This window comes from Monodon monoceros, unplaced genomic scaffold (genome assembly GCF_005190385.1).
Source record: "Monodon monoceros isolate NGI ecotype Baffin Bay Population unplaced genomic scaffold, NGI_Narwhal_1 Super_Scaffold_12, whole genome shotgun sequence".
NCBI lineage: Eukaryota > Metazoa > Chordata > Mammalia > Artiodactyla > Monodontidae > Monodon > Monodon monoceros.
The window spans coordinates 130,466,630-130,486,559 of record NW_021703768.1 but is presented as its reverse complement, the minus strand read 5'-3'; the positions used below and the strand labels follow the sequence as shown (position 1 = coordinate 130,486,559).

The 19,930-nt window shown below is 50.3% G+C and overlaps 1 protein-coding gene across 1 annotated transcript in view; it reads right to left on the bottom strand.

Annotated features, from left to right (window-relative positions):
• LARP1 (La ribonucleoprotein domain family member 1) overlaps positions 1-19,154 on the bottom strand; it is a 54,075-nt gene extending 34,921 nt beyond the window's left edge. The window contains 1 exon segment of the mRNA XM_029216060.1: positions 18,670-19,154. Within this exon segment, the coding sequence (XP_029071893.1) occupies positions 18,670-19,108 (439 nt within the window). The 5' untranslated portion in view covers positions 19,109-19,154.
• Positions 19,155-19,930: the final 776 nt, after the last annotated feature.

Below are 19,930 nucleotides of genomic sequence, written 5' to 3'. Positions count from 1 at the left end.
CCCTGGGCAGTCCCTTAATCTCCATGAGCCTATGGAGAAGGAATTTCTCCATAAAAGGGGGCCAATTACCACCCACCTCAAGGGTACTGCGAGATAAGAATAAAGAAGTGTTCTGTAAAGTCTAAAGGGCTATCCCAAAGACAGTACCAACCCTTGCAATCTAAGGACTTGATGAGTAAGACTAGACCCCAGGAGTAATCAAAGGATGGCGGCTTAGAATCCTCAGCTCTGGCAGGCCACCTTGGGCCATGTCCCGCCTTAGGGCAATAGAGCGTCCAGGAGTACAAACCAGCTGCCTCCCAGGTACCTGAAACAAGCCCCTCCCAGCCTGTGGAGACTTGGCTCAGGGCTGCTGGATGCTACAGTGATGGGGGAGAAAGGCTGGATTCCCTGGATCCACCCAGTCTTCAAAACCTCAGTCATCAGGAATCTGATCACCTTAACTGAGGCCCAATCCAAGGTCTGCTGCTCAACCCAGCCCTCCTATGAGGGGGCAGGGGGTGGCCAGCAGCAGGCTAGTGATTTGCCTAGAATGCAGCCCCATTCTATAGGCTGAAAAACTGAGGCAAAGATTTGGGTGTGGGGGAAGAAGGAAAAAAAATGACACCAGGCTCCTACAAACCTCAGACCTGCTAAGAAATGAGGTTCTTGCCACAAAAGCCGCCTGGTGTGAAGCATGTGTCCCTGCACTAGGGGGACAGCACTGTTTGACAAACTAATCAATTATTGAGAGATTTCTAAGTCCTGACCTCACCCAGTCCAACCCACGTACCTTTCTGCACTTACTCTGGCCCTGCTGGTCTTTTTCCCATTGCTGGCCAGCTTCCACTAGGGATGTGCTGTGGCCTTTGGGGGTACCCCAGGGCAAACCCAAGTGGAGGGCTCTGCCCACCCCTCCCGGGTTTCCCCTTTGTACTTTGGCTAGTCGCAAACCCAAGCAGTAAGCTCTTGGAAACCAGCCGAGAGTGATGGAAAGAGCACTGAACTGGGCATCGGAGGGCCTGTATTTTAAACAATGCACCCCTGTACAACAGCCTCGGTCAGTAGCTTCCCCTGCGCGGGCCTGCTTCCCTCAGCAAAAGGGTGGTATGCATGCACATGTGCACAGGGTACGTGTGAATTCTGGCCGGGCTCAGTGGTCTCAGATCAACTCCAGGTGCCTGCAGGAGCAGGGGCCTCGGGTAGAGAGTGGGTGTGTGCATCTGCCAGGCAGCAATGTAGTACTGGCCAGCTCCTTAACCTTTCTCACCAGGAAAATGTAACCTTCCTTTACCAAGGCTGCTTTGAGGGTTATAAGCAACTTTGAAAGCCTATGTTTTTAAGCGGGGGAAAAAATTTGGCTCACAAAATACCATGATCCCATTTTTTTAAAGGTGTGTGTATATATACAAAATATACATATGTGTGTGTCTGTGTGTGTGTGTGACTCACAAAGAAAAATCTAGAAATGTGCTGTCCAATACAGCAGTCACTAGCCACATGTGGATACTGAACACATGTAACGTGGCTAGTCTGAATTGAGAAGTACTTTAAGTGTAGAAGACATACCAGATTTCAAAGACTTAGTAGAAACAATAATTTTTTATACCGACTATATGCTGAAATGATAATATTGTGATTATCCTGTGATTATCCTAATGTTGTGATATTATTTAAGTTGATTTCACCTGTCTTCACTTTTTAAAAATATGGTTACTAGAAAATTTTTAATTGTATACACGGCTTGCATTGTATTTCCATGAGGCAGCACTGATCTAAAAGCATATGGCTGCTTACTAGTATTTCTGGTGGCTGGTGGAACAGATTATGAAGGGATTTGTTTTCTCTTCACTAAAACACACTTGGACGTTTTTTCTACAATGAACTGGTGCTGCTTGAATAAGCTGAAAAGATTTCCCCTTCGAAAGAAGTTAAAAGACCGAACACAAGGACTTCCCTGGTGGGTCCAGTGGTTAAGAATCCGCCTTCCAATGCAAGGGACGCAGGTTTGATCCCTGGTCAGGGAACTAAGATTCCACATGCCGCAGGGCAACTAAGCCCACGCGCTGCAATGAAGAGCCCTAGTGCTGCAACTAAGACCCAACGCAGCCAAAAAGTAAGTAAATAAGACCCAACACATAATAGTATTTTCCATCCGCTTTGACAACCCAGAGCCAGAGAACCTCCCAATGCCAGTAGAGAGCAGCCCCCACCCCTCCCACTGGCCCAGAGGCCATGCCCGAGAAACCACAAGGTCAGCAGGGCTCTTTCCAGCAGCAGGCTGCACGTGGCCTGACAGAGCTGAAGAGGAACATCTCTGAGGGAAGAGGGGCCAGGGCTCCCCAGCAGGATCAGAAGTTCCAGGGCCTGGCTCACACTCACTGAGGGTGGCCAGGGCAGGCAGAGCTGGGACCTCCAGGCTGGGCCACTGGGACCCACACAGATTCCTGCTGTCTGAAGATTTGTGTGGGTCCTCTCTCCCCCAGAAAGTTTTTCAGGTGAGATACGTATACTTCTGTGGTCTGGGAGAATGCAAAGCCAGACGGTAAGTCAGTCTGCCGTGAGCTAGAATCCCAGCTGCTAACAAACTACCATGCAGCCTTGAGCAAATTACTGAACCTCTCTGAACTCCTGTTTTCTGGTCTGTAAAATGAGGATCATGACTGTAGCAGCTGGATCCCACAGGGATGTGAAAATGAACCAAGATCATGAACAAAATGTGGGTGATGGCTCAGAAGTTTGTTAATCACGGGAGACGTGGAAGCTCTCAGGCAGTCTGGCATGGCTCCCTGGGGCATCTGTCTTCAACAAGGCAAGCTACCCATGAGGCAGGTTCTAGAACACCTGGCTAAGCCCAGGGACAAGATAAAGGCACATCAGCAATGGATGAGCAATGCACTCATGAGCATGGGATCCAATCCCTTCATACAAGTCGTGAGAAATGAATGTCCAGCCAGTAGAAATGTGAGAGCGGGGCTGAAATCAGAACATGGATCTCCAGACTTCCAGCTCTGGCAGCTTGCTCTGACCCCACCCTGAAGTTCTTACCTGAAAGTTTCCAATAAGAAGTCAGGAATGGAAAACTGTGACCAAGAGAGCCCATGTCGGGCTCATTCCCTATCTCCAGGCCTCCCTGTGCCTGACGCCATGCTGTTCACCCACACGCTCCCTCCACCTCCACCCTGGAGCATGGAACCTAGGAGAGGCCAGGGGAAGCAGAGAAAACACTCATACTCCTCCTGGCTCTGGGGCTGAGAGACCCAGATCCAGGGGAAACATACCTGCCTGCCTCAGGCCACCCTTCTGATTAATGGACACAATACAACTGATCTGACTTCTGGACAGTACGAGAAGAGAGGAGCAAGTAAGAAATAGCAATCACAAAACGCCCTCTTTAAGTGGCCTAGTCTGGAGGAGGGGGGACAGGACAGGATACTAAGTTAGTTGGATGGCCCAAGTCACTACGCCATCGTCTGTTCCTTTCCATATCTTTCCTGGACGCCTGCCGAAGTCTCCGAGGGGCCTCCCTGCAACTAACCGGGCCTCTTCCCGCCCCGACCCCAGTCCACTCTCCACAGAATGGACAAACCCTAAAGCAGGAGCCGCATCATGCCACTTCCTTCCCTGCTTTTAGAACAGCAACCAAACTCCCTAAGCTGGCCTCCAAAAGCCTCTCGTGTCAGTTGCTTGGAGAACTCGAAATTCATCACCTGCTGTTCCTCCAGGCTAGAGTGCGCATCAGCAGGCTCCTTATCAACCCCATCTTGGCTCACCCTTAGAGGTGTTCCCTGACACCCTGATTGAAGCTACCCTCACCCACACAACCCCCAACACTTCTCTATTAGTTTGTTTCTTTCACAGCACTCACCACTATCAGAAACTGCCAAGTAGTACTAGAGATGGTGGCAAACCGACATTCCTCCCATTGAAAAGCAGGGCCCATGTCCCCTCCCCTTCATTCTCAGCAGGGTCTGTGACCTCTACCAACATCACGTGCCAAAAGTGATATTGTGCCAGTGCTCAGGCCCAGCACCTTAGAATACTGACCACAGCTACTTCCTGTCTCTTGGAACAGCTCTCCGGGAGCCCCAAGCCACTATGTAGTTAAGTCCTACTACTCTGAAATCACCATGCTGGAGAGGGCACCTGAAGGCACTCCAGTTCTAGCTGAACCCAGCCATCCCTGTCAAGGTTCCAAACATGTGAGTGAAGCTGCAGTGGGCCCTGTATGTAGACCAGGACCTGCCTGCCACCTCTATCACTACCACAAAGAAAAGAAGAATCATCTGGCTGAGCCCTGTCCAAATCCTGCCCCATAAATCAGTGAATAAAAGGGCTGTTTTTGAAAAAAAAAAAAAAAGGGCTGTTTTTGATATAACTAGTAGCCTCCCTTTCCCCACCCGCAACCCCCCAGTGAAGATGGCCGTGTGTCCTGCCCCCCATCCACCATACATGGTGGGGTATCACTCCAAGACCTTGCTTCAGACATGTAAGCTCCCCATCCATTAAACCACTGATGACTCTGTTGCTGACTCTGGGATCTTTCTTCAGTCTTGAAGCTGGGCAACAGAGGCCCTGAAGGCCTCCAGGGTGCAGCCCAACAACCAGCAAAGAAATAAAGATTTGTGACAGGCTAGTTAATCTTCAGTCTTAGCAAACACCAAAATTACAACTAACTGCTGAACCACCATCGACAAAAAAGACCAAAAACAAACAAACAAACAAAAAACAACGCTGGAACTTACCAAAAAAGATACCCTACATCCAAAGACAAAGAAGCCACAACGAGATGGTAGGAGGGTCACAATCGTGATACAATCAAATCCCATACCTGTCAGGTGGGCGACTCATAAACTGGAAAACAATTATACCACAGAAGTTCTGCCATAAGAGTGAAAGTCCTGAGCCCCACGTCAGGCTTCGCAGCCTGGGAGTCCGGCAACAAGAGGAGCCCCCAGAGAATATGGCTTTGAAGGCCAGCGGGGTTTGATCTCAGGATTCCACGGGGTTGGGGGAAATAGAAACTCTACTCTTGGAGGGCGCACAAAAGGTCACATTCGCACCAGGATCCAGGCTGTTTTGGGGGTGATTTGTTAGGCAGCAACAGATAACCAGAACTACCTTGCTGGTTTACATTGTCACCCCACTAGAATGTAAACTATGTGGGCAGGCCCCTTCTGTCTTATTCCCATCAGTATTCCCATGGTCTAACACTTAGTAGGTTACTGAAATAAATGTGTTAAATGAATGATTTTCACTTTGGTGGCAGCCAAGTTAGTTCCTTCCAGGCAAACAAAGGTTAGGCTCAAGCCCTGGTGCTTCTCTAGATAAGCCTGAGGACTCTGAATACTCAAGACAATCTCTCTAGGGGAATTCCCTGGCAGTCCAGCGGTTAGGACTCTGCACTTCCACTGCAGGGAGCACGGGTTCAATCCCCGGTCAGGCAACTGAGATCCCGCATACTGCGTGGCCAAACCCCCCCCCCCCCGCCAAAAACAGAGACTCTAAATGAAATAGTCCTGGGCTATAGTGCTCAGTTTGGCTCAAATAAACCTCTTAAAAAAAAAAAAAGACAATCTCTCGAGATGGGCTGGCTTCCCCTCTCACTGACCTTAGTTGATACTTTGACCCTGGCCTCCGCCAGTCCTAGGTTCTAAATCTCAGGGCCAGAAGGGGGTTCCCAGCAACTGCCCAAACTAACGAGGTACAGAACCTCCTCAACAACATTCCTGCCAAGGAATGAGTCACCACTTTTTGCACGCTGCTGGGGGCACTCAACAACTTTCTGGGGCAGCTCACCTTGGCCCAGAACTTCCCAGAAGCCTAGGGCAGAATACCCCATGCCTAGGTAGAAGAATCCCACAGCCTTGGCCAACCTCTTGGGGATGACACTCTAAAGCTGGTCCAATCAGGTGGGGAAAAGCAATCCCCATTAGATAAAATCTTTCTCAAACTAGTCTTGACCTCTGATTTGATACACAGAACTTAATCCTAGTGGGAAAGGACCTTGAAAGGTCTTCTGGCTCGACCACTTTCATTTACAGAAAAGAGAAAGAAGTCCAAAGAGGTTCAGTCAGTCACCCATGGTGTCTTAGCAATTGAGCCAAACATCTGGGACTAGAAGGCTGGTCCCAAATTCTCCTGCCCAGAGTTCTCTGTCCTAGGGCTCACACTCGTGGAGAAGCCTCTTTGCAGTGTCTGTTGCCCCAGAGAATTCAGTGCTCCAATGAGCCTTAATTCCATTGCCCAAAGAGCAAAATCATGATGCACAAGGCCTCTAGCCAGCATCTTTCCCCTTTCCACCCGAAACACAGTAACATCTGCCTTAGCTGCTCTCATACCTGAAGGGTGTTTGAGCTAGAAAGGGCCTTAGAGATTGCTATCAAGGATGTTACACCCATTTCACAGATGCAGGGAGGGGAGTGAAGTCTCATTGGGGCCTAACATAACTGCAGGCTCACGCCTTAGCATTCAGACAGCTTTCTACTGCTGCTCTGGGGCCTCAGGCCACAATGCCCAGTGGTGTCCTGTCTCCCCATCACACCCGCTCTCCCTCAGAGAGGTGGGTACGGAGACCCCTCCAGGGATTGCATGCAATCCCTGCCCTTAGCCTTAAAGTCTTCCCCACCCTTTACTCTCAAATTCTTCTCGAATAAGGATGCTCTCAGCTTGTGGGCTGGACAGACTGCTGTCCTCTCTCCTTTGTATGATAAAATACACAAAGACTGAGCCCATAGGCCCAATGCAGGCATCCTCGTCTAAAGGGAGCTAGATCCTGACATTGGATAGTAGTCATAAAGGAACAGAGGCTCAGTGTGGCCAGGTCTTCTCATTTTTTTTCATAACAGCTTTACTGATATTATTCACATACCAGGCTACTGACCCATTTAAAGTGTACAATTCATTATTATTATTATTATTTTGGTATATTCAGAGTCTGGCTTTTAAAAGAGGAGCTGCAAATCTCCAGGTTTCCAGATACATTTTCTTGATTTTAAAACACAGATGATTACTTTCAACTGTTTTTATTTATTTTTTATTTTATTTTTATTTTTTGCGGTACACAGGCCTCTCACTGTTGTGGCCTCTCCCGTTGCGGAGCGCAGGCTCCGGACGCACAGGCTCAGCGGCCATGGCTCACGGGCCCAGCTGCTCCACGGCATGTGGGATCTTCCCGGACCGGGGCACGAACCCGTGTCCCCTGCATCGGCAGGCGGACTCTCAACCACTGCGCCACCAGGGAAGCCCTCAACTGTTTTTGAATGAAGGGTAATCAAACGCTGTCAGCAGGCTGAACTGGAATTGAGGCAGTAAAGGGAGTGGATACCTATTTGTAACTTCTACCTTTCAGGACAAAAGCTCCATCATGGCTTTTGTGTCTTATTTACCCCTGAATTCTGGAGCCTGATACGTAACAAGTACTCAAAAATTTCGGAATGAACAAATCTAGGAAAGTACTTTGCAAATTTACAGCTGCAGAGCCCTACAGGAAACTGCCATCCAAACTCTTTAAATACTACCACCATGTCAAGGAACCCAGTACCTCCTGTGGCAGCTGAATCTGTCGGGGGCCCTACTGAAAGTTACTACTTGAACAGAGCCAAAACCTACTGACCCTCCACCTCCCACTTGCCATCAGAGCTTTACCTGTAGGGCCACTTGAAGCAGATCTGTTCAAATGCTGTAGTTCAGAACAACCGGCATTTCCACCCACCCCAAGCTTTGATTCTCTGGGAAAAATAATCCTAGTTTCTTCAACCATCCCCTCCCTCTTCACAGTAAGGTGCATGCGTCCCAGTGAGCAGCCACCTCTTGTGTGTTCTTGATTTCCTGTCTCCCTCCCACACTCCCTAGAAGCAGCATCCAGCCTCCCACACCCAACCATGTCCAAACTCCACCCCTACACTCGGCTCCACTTCGGACAAAACCTAAACTAGGCTATTCCATCCAGATAATTGGCCTCTCTTTCTTGTATCACTGTAAAGATATATGAAGGACAGGAAAAGCGCAGACCTCCACTCCCCCAAGCAAACCCAAAGCTGCAGAAAGATACCAAACATGGAGCAGGAAGGTTTCACTTCAAACCACCTGAGGGGCTCCCTGGTGGCGCAGTGGTTAGGAATCCACCTGCCAATGCAGGGGACACGGGTTCGAGCCCTGGTACGGGAAGATCCCACATGCCATGGAGCAACTAAGCCCGTATGCCACAACTACTGAGCTCGCGAGCCACAACTACTGAAGCCCGCGCGCCTAGGGCCCGTGCTCCACAACGAGAGAAGCCACCGCAATGAGAAGCCTGCGCACCGTAACCAAGAGTAGCCCCCGCTCACCACAACTAGAGAAAGCCCGCATGCAGCAACAAAGACCCAACGCAGACAAAAATAAATAAAAATTTTTTTAAAAGCACCTGAGCTGTTCTCTCACAGATATTCTACCACTAGGGCACTCTCAAGTGCCACAATATGGGCTTCTCATGCAGGATTATAGCCCCAGTGATTCCTTAAATTCCCCTTCACTATGGAGTTGTGTAACAGCCTAGGGCAGGGTAGGAAGAACTGGCTCTAAGTGACATGGGCGGCTTTCCTGTGTATGCTCAGGACCAAACAGCAGGGATAAGGGGCAGAGAGGACCCAGGAAGACACAGGAAGCCTGGCTTTAGCACTTGAGCTCTATTAGCAAATTGAAGACCTGGGTCAAATTCAAGACCTTGAAAGAAGAACCACCAACACTCTTACGATTATCACTTATTATTTGCCAGGCTCTGGCTGAGCACTCCCCTTCCCCTAGCTCACATGCACAGTGATCCTACGACGTGGGTACTCCAGATATAACTCCATTTTACTGAAGCCCGGAAGTTACCAACCTTTCCAAGGGCACTCACTTGGTAGGTGGCTGGGCTAACTCAAACTGGATGACTAACTCCAAAGTCGACATTCTACCACCCAATATGCTATTTCTTCCTCCAGAGGAAAACAAAATCGGAGTAAACCCAAGAGACACGGGTTCAAGTCTCAGCCTTGCTTTGAACTGACTGTGATCTTGAGCAACTCTATTTCCTTTCTGGGCCTGAAGTACCTAACCTGTAAATCAATGGTTTAGATTCAATGACTTCTGGGGTCCCTTTCAGCTCTAAATACTCCTTCTCCTCTGAAAGGAGAGAAAGGAAATCCAAGCCCCTGAGGGCACAGCAATGGGAACAGAGTTGATAAACGGGCATTGGTCAGGGTAAGCCTGGCTCCCTAAAGCCCAGTATTCTCAGGAACTCACTACAGCAGCCCATCTATGGGCAAATGCAAACCCACTGTTAGCACAGGTATAAAAATGGCTGAATTCAGCTGAAGGGAGGTAGCTCTGATGGGAAGGAAACCTTGTGCACGTAGCTATCTCTGGAAAAGCCCACAGAGCCAAGCTGCAGAGAGGCTGGTGGCAGGCAGCCTAGATGTGGACCTAGAAGTCCCACCACATGGGTGCTTTCCCTGGTGGAGGTGGGGATTCCCGTATGGAAGCCTATCCCCCTACCGGGGCCGCCTCCTCTTTCCAGCTAAACGGCTGCAGCAGCGCAAGCAGGCTGGGGCTCTTGGCTTAAGCATGGACTCAGCCTAGGCCAGTCCATCAGCAATTGTGATTTTCCCAGGAACCGAAACGCATTCCAGATAATCTGGCCTTCTGAAAGGTCAGAGAAATCCCATACACTGGAGCTGCTCCCTACCCCTTAAGGATGACAGCTGATAACTGTCCTAGACATACACTTCAGGTAAGACTCTGAAGTCTGCTCCCTTTGTACTCCAGGAACCTTGCCCCAAAGGATCAGACAGGAAACCCCAAATCATCTATTCTTAACCTAAGAGGTTCTGCCACGTGGCAAAAGCAATCTTTCAAAAGCAAAAATCTGACCATGCCACTCCCTCACTTAAAATCTTCAAAAGCTCCCTACTGCCTTCCAGTTAAAATGAGAATTTATACTACAGCCACAGGGAGTTACTCAATTCTCTGAACCTCATGGCCTTTCCTCAACCAAGACAGCTCTCTTTCCAGACCTTTTCTCAGATAAGTCCTACCTGTCCTTCCCATTTCAGGTTAGCCACTGCTTCCTCCAGAAGGACTTCTCTGACCTAGACTGAACTGGGTGCTCCCTGCTGCACTCCCAAAGAATCCCACAGCTTTCTTACACAGCACTTTCCATTATGGATTGTGAGTGTGTGTGTTCTTTGTCAACACAGATTTTTATTATTCACTGTGGTATTCCTCTATGCCAGACTCAAAATGTGAATGATGCTGTTAAAAGTACGAGATTCATTCATTCATTCATTAAATGTTCACTGAGCTGCCTACTATGTGCCAGGCATGCTTAGGTGCTGGGGATAAAGCAGTGGTCAAACACCAAAGACCCTCATCCAATGGTGATAAAAGCTAAGAAGAGGGCTTCCCTGATGGCGCAATGGTTGAGAGTCTGCCTGCCAATGCAGGGGACACGGGTTCGTGCCCCAGTCCAGGAAGATCCCACATGCCACGGAGTGGCTAGGCCCGTGAGCCATGGCCGCTGAGCCTGCGCGTCCGGAGCCTGTGCTCCGCAACGGGAGAGGCCACAACAGTTGAGAGGCCCGTGTACTGCCAAAAAATAAATAAATAAATAAAGCTAAGAAGAAAAATGAAGCAGGGTAAAGGGATGGGGATAGACAGTATGGGGTGCAGGCTTGCTATTTAATATAGGGTGGTCTGGGATGGCCTCTCCATCTCAATGAATGGAACAGGAACCTGAAGAAAGTGAGGGTGTGGCCCATGTGGCTATCTGGGGGAAGAGCATCGCAGAACAAAAGCCCTGAAGCAGGAAGGTGCACAACATGCTCCAGGAAAAGCAAGGACCAATGTTGTTGGAAGGGGAAAGTGGTAAAAGATGAAGTCAGAGCTGAGGGTCAGGGCAAGGGGACGTCTGGGGAGCCAGATCAAGAAGAAACTCTAAGGACTCTGAATTTTACTCCGCTATAGAAGCCATGAGAGGACTTTAAGCAGGAGTGACAGGAGGCCAGTTCAGAGGTTCCTGCAACCTCCTAGCTGAGCAGTAATGGTATGTGGACCAGGCTGGCAGCCAAGGAGGTGGTAAAAAGAAAGCATTTAGCTTTGGTCACAGTTTTTTGGAGCCAAAAGGAGGTAATGGTAAATTAGATGTAAGGTGACAGAGAAATAGAGGTGCCAAGAATGACCCCAAGGTTTTTAGTCTGAGCAATTAGAAGGACAGAGCTGCTTATTAATCTCTCCTGAGTCTCACTTTCCTCATCTGTGAAGTGGGGATAAAAAGAGCACCTGCTGAGCAGGTTACACAGGATAATTGCAATATCACTATTACTTATAGTGGGGTTATCAGGAGCTTCAATAAGCTAGGGTATGTGGAAAGGAGAGCAAAAACCAGAGCTCAGGCGGACCATGCATCCAGATGGCTCCTGGCAACTGTGGGACTGAATTCAGTTCCTCTGAAAAGCTTAGAACTTCATTTTAAAGGAAGGAAGAGAAAAGGCTACCTGGAGTTGCTGGAATGTATGTTCAGACGGTAAGGTGGTTACCACAACAAGCTTGGAGGGTTATTACAAAGTATCCTGTACACAGGCCTCCGATGGAGGGGCCATCTGGGTTTACCAATAATACCTCAGATTGAGGTGGTAAAGCCCCTCACTGTATGTCAGATTTATGTGGCCGGCTTTACAAAATTCATCAGAAAAGCCCACATACCTCACCTTCCACACCGGCTTTGCCAGTCCAAAGGCGCAGTCAAAGGAAAAGTGCCACATCAAGACTGTCCCTCTGATTCTGGGAAAGTCCCTCATGGAGATACCGTAGGCTATCTGCCACGAAAAATTGGCCAGTTGGCCCTGGTAACTATTACATAGCACTGCTTGACAATGCAGTTAACTCCAGATTATCCATCCTCACTTAGGAAAGGCATGGATAACCCCTCAGAATGGGTAATTACCTCAAACTACATATACAGTTGACCCTCAATAACGCGGGGTTAGGGCGCCAACCCCCAGCTCAGTGGAAAATCCATGTGTAACTTTATAGGTTGTGCGGGCTATCTGCTGTTCCTCCCTATCTGCGGTTCTGCATGAGCATGGACTCAACCAACAGTGGAGAGTGTAGGACTGAAGTATTTATGGAAAACAACCCACACGAGTGGACCCATGCACTCGTGTTGTTCAAGGGTCAACTGAACCTGGCTTTGGAATGCATCTTCTGGAAGCTAAACCACTTACATCTATCTGTGTGGGACATTTTAAGTCATGAACTGGGCTACCCCACAACGAGGTATCAATTTGATCCTCAAAACAACCTTAGCATAGGGGTTACTCCCATTCTGGGAACAAGAAAACCAGCATGTTCTGATTTAAATCCCATCACCTACCCCTTTGCTCCTTCACCTCGCTGTTTCCTGTGCTTTCATTAGCCAGTTATCAAAACTTATCTTCTTTCACAAACCCCCAGCAGGAAAACTGTCCTCTCTCCTGGCCACTCCCTTAGATCACTCTGGACCAGCCAGGGAGGTTTGTGAGCCCTCTGGAGGCCCCAACACCCTCATTACCCCCTTTTAGGTTGTCTGGGATTTTGCAAACAGGGGCACTCCCATCTGCCAAGCTCTGCATGTTAAAGAGGTTTTTGTGGTTTCAGGTCCACTGCTCCGCCTCCTCTCTCTGCCCGACTCCCAAAGAGAGGGAAAGAGTGCTGAGTAACAGCTCTAAAATACTTACTCTAGCCTAGGTCCCACTGCAGACAGGGGCTGGGTCAGCCAAGAAAATCCCCCCTCCACTCCGCCCCCCAACTCTGGGAGGTTCAGAGTTCAGGACTGCTGAGACTGCCCCCTACCTGCCAAGGGCCTAGGACCACCTCCAAAGCACCTCCCCCTCCCTAACAGGCACTCATTTCCCGGTTAGGGTAAAACTCAAACTCCCTGCCCAGAACAGGGGGCAGGCAGCTGAAGGTTCCTGGAGAAGGCCTCCTTCCCTTCTCCCCTTCAGAGGGTGTCCTAATTGCGTGCTTTCTTCACAAGAGAAGAAAGTGATCTGAACTACAGGAAAAGAGCATCAAGCCCTCGTTTACCAAGCCCAACCTAACAGTTATTTGCCAGAGGTGTACAATATAACCAGCTATGGAGTTTAAAACAAACAAAAAACAACCATAATGCCATTATCACCCTTGACAAATAATTCCTTAATATAATCTAAACTGATCAGTTATCCTCAATTGGCACCAAAATTTCTTCTTATAGCCTGTTTGTTCGAATCAGGATTCAAACAAGATCCACACAAGGCATCTGACTAACGTCTCAACTCTTCATCCATAACAGTTCCCTCTTTTTAAAATGTTTATTTTTTTAACTGAACATGATGTACAATATTATATGTTACAGATAGATAATACAGTGAGTCATGATTTTTAAAGGTTCTACTCCATTTATAGTTATTATAAAATATTGGCTATATTCCCTGTGTTGTACAATACATCCTTGTAGCTTATTTTATACATAGTAGTTTATACCTCTTAACTCCCTACCCCAATATTGCCCCTCCCTCCTTCCCTCTCTCCCCACTGGTAACCACTAGTTTGTTCTCTATATCTGTGAATCTGTTTCTTTTTGTTATGTTCACTAGTTTGTTGTATTTTTTTGAACGCCACTTATTTATTGACAAGATAATCTGTCTTGTAGAATTTCTCACATTCAGAAATTGGATAACTGCTACCTCATGGTCAATCAATGCGTTCCTCTAACCTCACAGACCTATGGTTCTATTAGGTGTGGGTTCAATTTTTATTTGGTGGAGGCAATTTTTATAGACAGCACTGTGTACTTTCTATTACCACATTCATTGTAAGGCACTTAATGCCTGGTTGCTACACAGGTTGCTCTGATATGAACCCCCAAGCAATTGGCTCAGGTTCCTGAAACCAGAAGAGTATCTCCAGCACTCACAGAACCTGGATTCAAAACTGGAGTTCTTAACCACTATGGCAGATACGAATATACACATTTAAAAAGCTTTGCTTTGTAAAAATTGTGAATTACTGTTGTACACCTGAAACTTACATAATAATAATAATAATAAAAGGCTCTGCTTTGGTTTCTTTTGTGGGGAAGGGGTTTATCGGAGAAACTGTTTTTGATACTAAAAAAATTTTGAAGACATATTCCAATTCCCTCATTTTACAGATGAAGAAACACAGGTACAGAGAAAGTATGGGGGTTGCTAGTGTCCACAATGCTGGACACAAGCAGAATTACAAGTGAAATGAACACTACTAACAATGGTGATCATTTATTATAGCTAGCACTTATTAGATGCTCTGTACCTGGCATTAAGCTAAAGGTTATGCTAAACATCTTGATTTTCACAACCCTATGAAATAGTTACTACCATTACTCCCATTTTGAGGATGAAGGAACAATGGTTTAGAGAGGCTGAGTAATTTGCCCAAGATTGCACACCAAGTTAGAAGCAAAGCTGGGACTCAAAATTACAGACTGTGTAATTCCACCCAGTCCACTTCTAGTGGTGAGGAAGGAAGGAGCCAGGGTCTGAAGTAGCTCTGACACCGTGAGGTCTTCATGCAACGAAGACTGACTGATCCACATGGATGCCCCACAGAGTACAACCAGTTGTGGCGTTGGTGGGGGAGGGAAGATGGGAAAGGGCCCTAACCCAGGAAGAAAACTGAGACTGGGAGTGGAGGTTTATTTGGGGCCAGTTCAGTGTGGTGGCAGATTCCTGGGGTTGCCATGGGTTAGCTGGGATTATAATCCTTTTTTATTTTGTGTCACCAGTTAGCTGCACTTCAAAAAGACACAGAAAAAAATGATGCCCAGAATATAAATATTCAAGTCTCAGGCCCTGCCCCCGCCTTTCCTCTAAAGAGAAATGAAGAAAAAGATCACAGTACTGGTGTTTTCTTACTACACAAAGTTAGAAGTGTCAGACAATCAACCCACTGATTCCCTGCTAGGGTTGCTGGAAGCTTGTGGGGATGATATGCTCTCAAGTCTCTACCTACTACATGTACACCAGCCACAGCAAATTTTTAGTTCAGTTAGGCTCGCCTTTCCCCATAGCCCTGAGAGCACATGAACACTCCGCCAAAAAGTAATCTTTACAAAAGGCAAATAAATTAAAACTTATTTTTAAAACATTCATCATAACACATTCCAAAGAAAAAACAGCCAATTACTTGGGTCATCAACCTTTAAGATTATCCATACCATGCCCTTCATGTCTGTGGATAAGCAAAAGCCCACTTTTAAGGAGACATATCCCGTATGTTTCAGGGAGTACTAATACAATACCAGAAAAGGAAAGTACAACACTCTCCAACCCCCTCATTTTACAGGTGGAGAAAACGGAGACCCAGAAAAAGTCCCAGAAAATCCCACAGTTTCAGTCTCCCAGACATGGTACAACAGCAAACACATGCCAGGCACCAAGCTAAATACTTCACACATATCATCACAGTGAATGCTCACAATGGCCCCATGAGGCAGATAAATAATTTAATTTCTAGAATACAAATGGAGAGGCTGAGGCACAGAATGGTTAAGTATCCTGCAGGAGGCACAGCTAAGCAAGTGGTTGAGCTGGCATTTGAACCCATGCAGTTTTGATCCCAGAACCTTTGCTATGTATCACTTCTTTTTTTAAAAAAAAAATTTATTTATTTATTTTTGGCTGTGTTGGGTCTTCGTTTCTGTGCGAGGGCTTTCTCCAGTTGCGGCGAGCAGAGGCCACTCTTCATCGCGGTGCGTGGGCCTCTCACTGTCACGGCCTCTCCCGTTGTGGAGCACAGGCTCCAGACGCGCAGGCTCAGTAGTTGTGGCTCACGGGCTTAGTTGCTCCGAGGCATGTGGGATCTTCCCAGACCAGGGCTCGAACCCGTGTCCCCTGCACTGGCAGGCAGATTCTTAACCACTGCGCCACCAGGGAAGCCCTCACTTCTTTAACTAAGACATCTTGCCTCTCTCATACTTAAAAAGTTGTGGCTAAGATAAGGAAAAAATATTTAATGTTTTCAAAATATTCTAGGGGAAGAAAATACAAAAAACCAAAATGCAAATCCCAAGATTTAAAACTACTAAGACACAGAAGCTTAAACCAGACCAGAGAACCCCACAAGAAAGGGGGGATATAGCAAAACATCTTTTATTACTAGTTACTGCATGTGTCCCTTAAAGAACTAAAATACTAGCATCTGAGCCAAAAGGAGAGCTAAAAATAGGCATTTGCAGCAAGCTTTGGAAAGCTTTTGGCTTGCTTATGAGGCACCCAAAACATATGCATCACGGAACACAAAATTTCCCAAGACCACACTGTCATTCCATTGTGTCTCATTTAAACTTGTCCAAGCTGTAAATAAAATCAGGGCTGGAAAAGGGCCTTAGTGATCCACGTAAACTTCAAAGAAAGTGCCACCATCTACCCTGACCACAAAATTCTCCCTCAAAAAGCATCCAAGCCCTAACAACTGGCTTAAACAGAAGAGCTACTGAATTCAGAGTTTGTCTGTCAAAGACTATTCTGCAAGTTCAAAACCAATGAGTAGACAAGACACTTTCTTACCTAACAAGAACAGAGTAAATCTACCGGACTCAGAATTTTGCTGTGGGCACTTAAAGCAAGTTGGCTTTTCTAAGAACTCAGAGGTAAAGGCGAGATGCCAGCCAAGCTGTCCTCTTCCAACGATCAATAACCCCAGTGATGCACCCTATCAAGGGCCCCTGGACTTGCACAAAATGCCAGCTCAAGCACCCAATACCACCTGATGTCATGCTGATGTAAAACCCACAAGGTAGGTTCACCATTAGCTAAGCAGCAGCAGCCAGAGTGAGTAGCCCCATTTAAACTTCTGAGGAGTGCTCTCTCCTGGGCATGATTATACCTCCTTGAGTTTAAAGAGGGGGGAAGGACCAAAGAGTGTCTTAAAGTTGCTATTCCTCCCTCTGTGGGTGGATCAGGAGGGATTTGCAAGAAAATGGAGGTTTCAGCACTGCCCTTTGCATAAGAGGGTTCTGGAAGGAACGGGGGGGAGGGGAGGAGGGCAAAAGGAAGAGAACACGGTTTGAGGTACTATTAGTAAACGCCAAATGTCCCCTCCTCCAAATGAAGCAACCTTAAAAGAAATAAAAATTACAACATGCCATTTTCAGAATTCGCTGTTCTGGTTCCCCTAGGACTACAAGGGATTCTATTCCCTTGAATGTAAAGGCATTAAGCTTCCCTTTCCCCATTTTGATGGTTTAAACCAGTCAGCCTCAACCAGCGCTACAGAAGGGGAGGGGTTTTGAAAAACCAATACGGCTATGGCCACAGGCCATCATTCTAGCTCCAAGCGTGTTTTAACACTGAACCACTACAAAAAGACCCTGAACCGAAGAATCCAGCCCCACTGTGCCTATACGCGCCGGCAAAGGGAGCAGGGCGGGCGCGCCCCCTACCAAAGCCGACGATCTATTTTTGGCAAAGGAAGGCCGAGCCGAACCTCCATATTCTGCACCGCCTCTCTCCCCCCAGCGCCACTGACAACGCTCTGCGGGGACTTCCCACCTTCCCCAAGGGGCCGGGTCCAAAAGGACCCAAAGCCGAGAAGGGAGAGGGAGGGCGCGGGGAGCGCCGGTCGGCGGTCACATGCCACTCGCCGCGCGGGGTGGCACCACGTTGTCCCGGCTGCGGAGGAATGCCGGGAAGGAGGAACGCGCACTCACACCCGCGCACACGCACACTCCTGGCCGCGCCGCCCGCCCGCACCCGCCTTCCACCCCGAGCGCCGAGGCGGGCCCCGAACGCCCAGGCCGAGCGGTCGCGAGCAGCCCGCGGGTCGGCGGCGCGGCGCAAGGCGCCCAACTGTCACCCGCCCGCCCTCCCGGCCCTGCCACTCCCTCCCCCGCCGCCACACGCCCCTCGCGTCGCCGCATGCCCCCTTACTCGCCTCACATTTCCCCCTCACTGGATGCCCCGCACGCTCTCCATTCGGCTCCCTCTCAAGACGGAAGGTCCCCAGGATCAGGGAGGGAAAGCACCGAATTCAATGACACTTTGGGTTTCCTCTTCTCCCCATTCTGCCCGTAACCGACCCCTGAACCCATCGCCAATGGCCATTCTACCACCTAATACTATCTACTCGAGAACAAAACTTGTTAACTTTTAAATCCCGAATCTGTGTGGTCGGTATGAACTCATTGCCGGGCGTTTTGCTGCCTATGACATATACTTATTACACATTTACAACATGGGGACGATCGCAACGCTACCAAAATGAGAAGCATGGGGCGGAGTGGTAAGAGGGGGCTTCCCCAGGAAGGTTCAGGCTGGAAACCATCTCTTACACTAACATGCGGTAGGGGGAGAGAGCCTTTTTCACCGAAACCAGCGCCCACCCTCTCCCCGCGAGGTAGGCCCGGACCACGCCGTTGCCCACTAACCGCTGCGGCCCAGGCAGTGGCCGCAGCCTCCCGGAGGCCGGGCCCTCTGGCAGGGGCAGGTTCCTGAGTGTGCTGGGGGACAGGGCACGGCGACCCGAATGAGCCAGGAGATAATAAAAAACAAAAACTCCGAGTCACCACGACCAGTGGCGGACCCCCGGGCCCTGGAGGCCGCTGGGGGAGGGGACGCCTATGTCCCCGGAAGAGGCCCCGGACCCAGGATACCAAACAGAAAGACCCACCTGGAGGAGACTGTCCATTCACGGTGGCCAGGACCGGCGGCAACGCGTTCTTAGTCCACGGGTTCACCTTGGGCGGAGGGGCCTCCACGAAGTCTCGGCGCCCGGCGCCCGCGGCTCCGGCAGCTCCTCCGCCAGCGGCCGGCTCGCCGCCGCCGCCCTCCTCCCCGTCGCTGACGGCCGGGCCCTCGGCGCCAGGCGGCTGCGGCGGCCGCGGGCTCTCGCGCTCCAGCTGCCCTGTGCCCTCCTTGTGTGGCTTGGCGCAGGGCGGCCGAGGTCTCCGGGCGCCGCCGTCCGGCTCCCCCGCTCCGACGTCGTTCGCCCCGGGCTCGCCCTTGCCCTCGGACGACGGCGGCGGCTTCTTCCTCACCAACCCCCCGTGCTCTTCGGCCTGCAAGAGTGGGGCGCCCCCCGGCAGCAGCGGCTCCACCTGAGTGGCCATCTGCGCGCCCGCCCCCCCAGAGAAGCCGGGCGCGCCCGAGGCTGCCTCCCCCGCCTCGAACTTGGCTCTCCGAGCGCCCGCGACGCCTTCCTCTGGGGCGCTGGGCCCCAGTCCCGGCGGAGAAGGGTCGGGGTTCACGCTAGGCGCGGCCCCCCTCCGGGTCGGATGCAGCCGCCGTAGATCCAAGGCCCGCTGGCCGGGCGGGGGGGGGGACGAAGGCCCCCCACTATGCGGTCCAGGCCTCCTCGGCGCGCGTCCCCCCCCCGCCCGTTCCTCGCAAGGCGTCCCCACCCCGAGCCTGGCAGGCTTCTCGTCCCGTCCCTCCCTCCCCCCCGCCGCCGGGGCGGCCCGGGCTTCCCGGCTCGGGGGCTGCAGCAATATGGACGGACGGGGGAGAGGCGCGGCGAGCCGAGCTGACCACGCGATCCGCGGCAGGCGGCGGGCGGGCGCGCGCCTCGCGACGCAGCGGGCAAGGGGAGGGGAAGGCGCAACGAGGCCGCGCCCGCCGGAGCGGGCAGTGGGCGACGGGAGGGCGAAGGCGGCGGGAGCGCGCGCGCAGGGCCTCGCAGCCCCGCCCCTTGCCCCGCCCCTCGCCTCCGATTCCTCGGCGCACCTCGGGGCTGGTGGGTGAGGGGTACTCAGACCTGACGGGGGCGAGCACGTGCCTGATGCAATTCGGGAGCGGGCGGGGGCAGCGAGCCGGGCAGGAGAGAAGGGATGGTAAAGAGGGGGAAGTGTCTTAAAGAGCCAGCGCGTGAGAGCGGCCGCAGGTGGAGCACATGGGAGTGGGCCACGCGGCCGGCCGGGCCTGCTCGCGCTCTT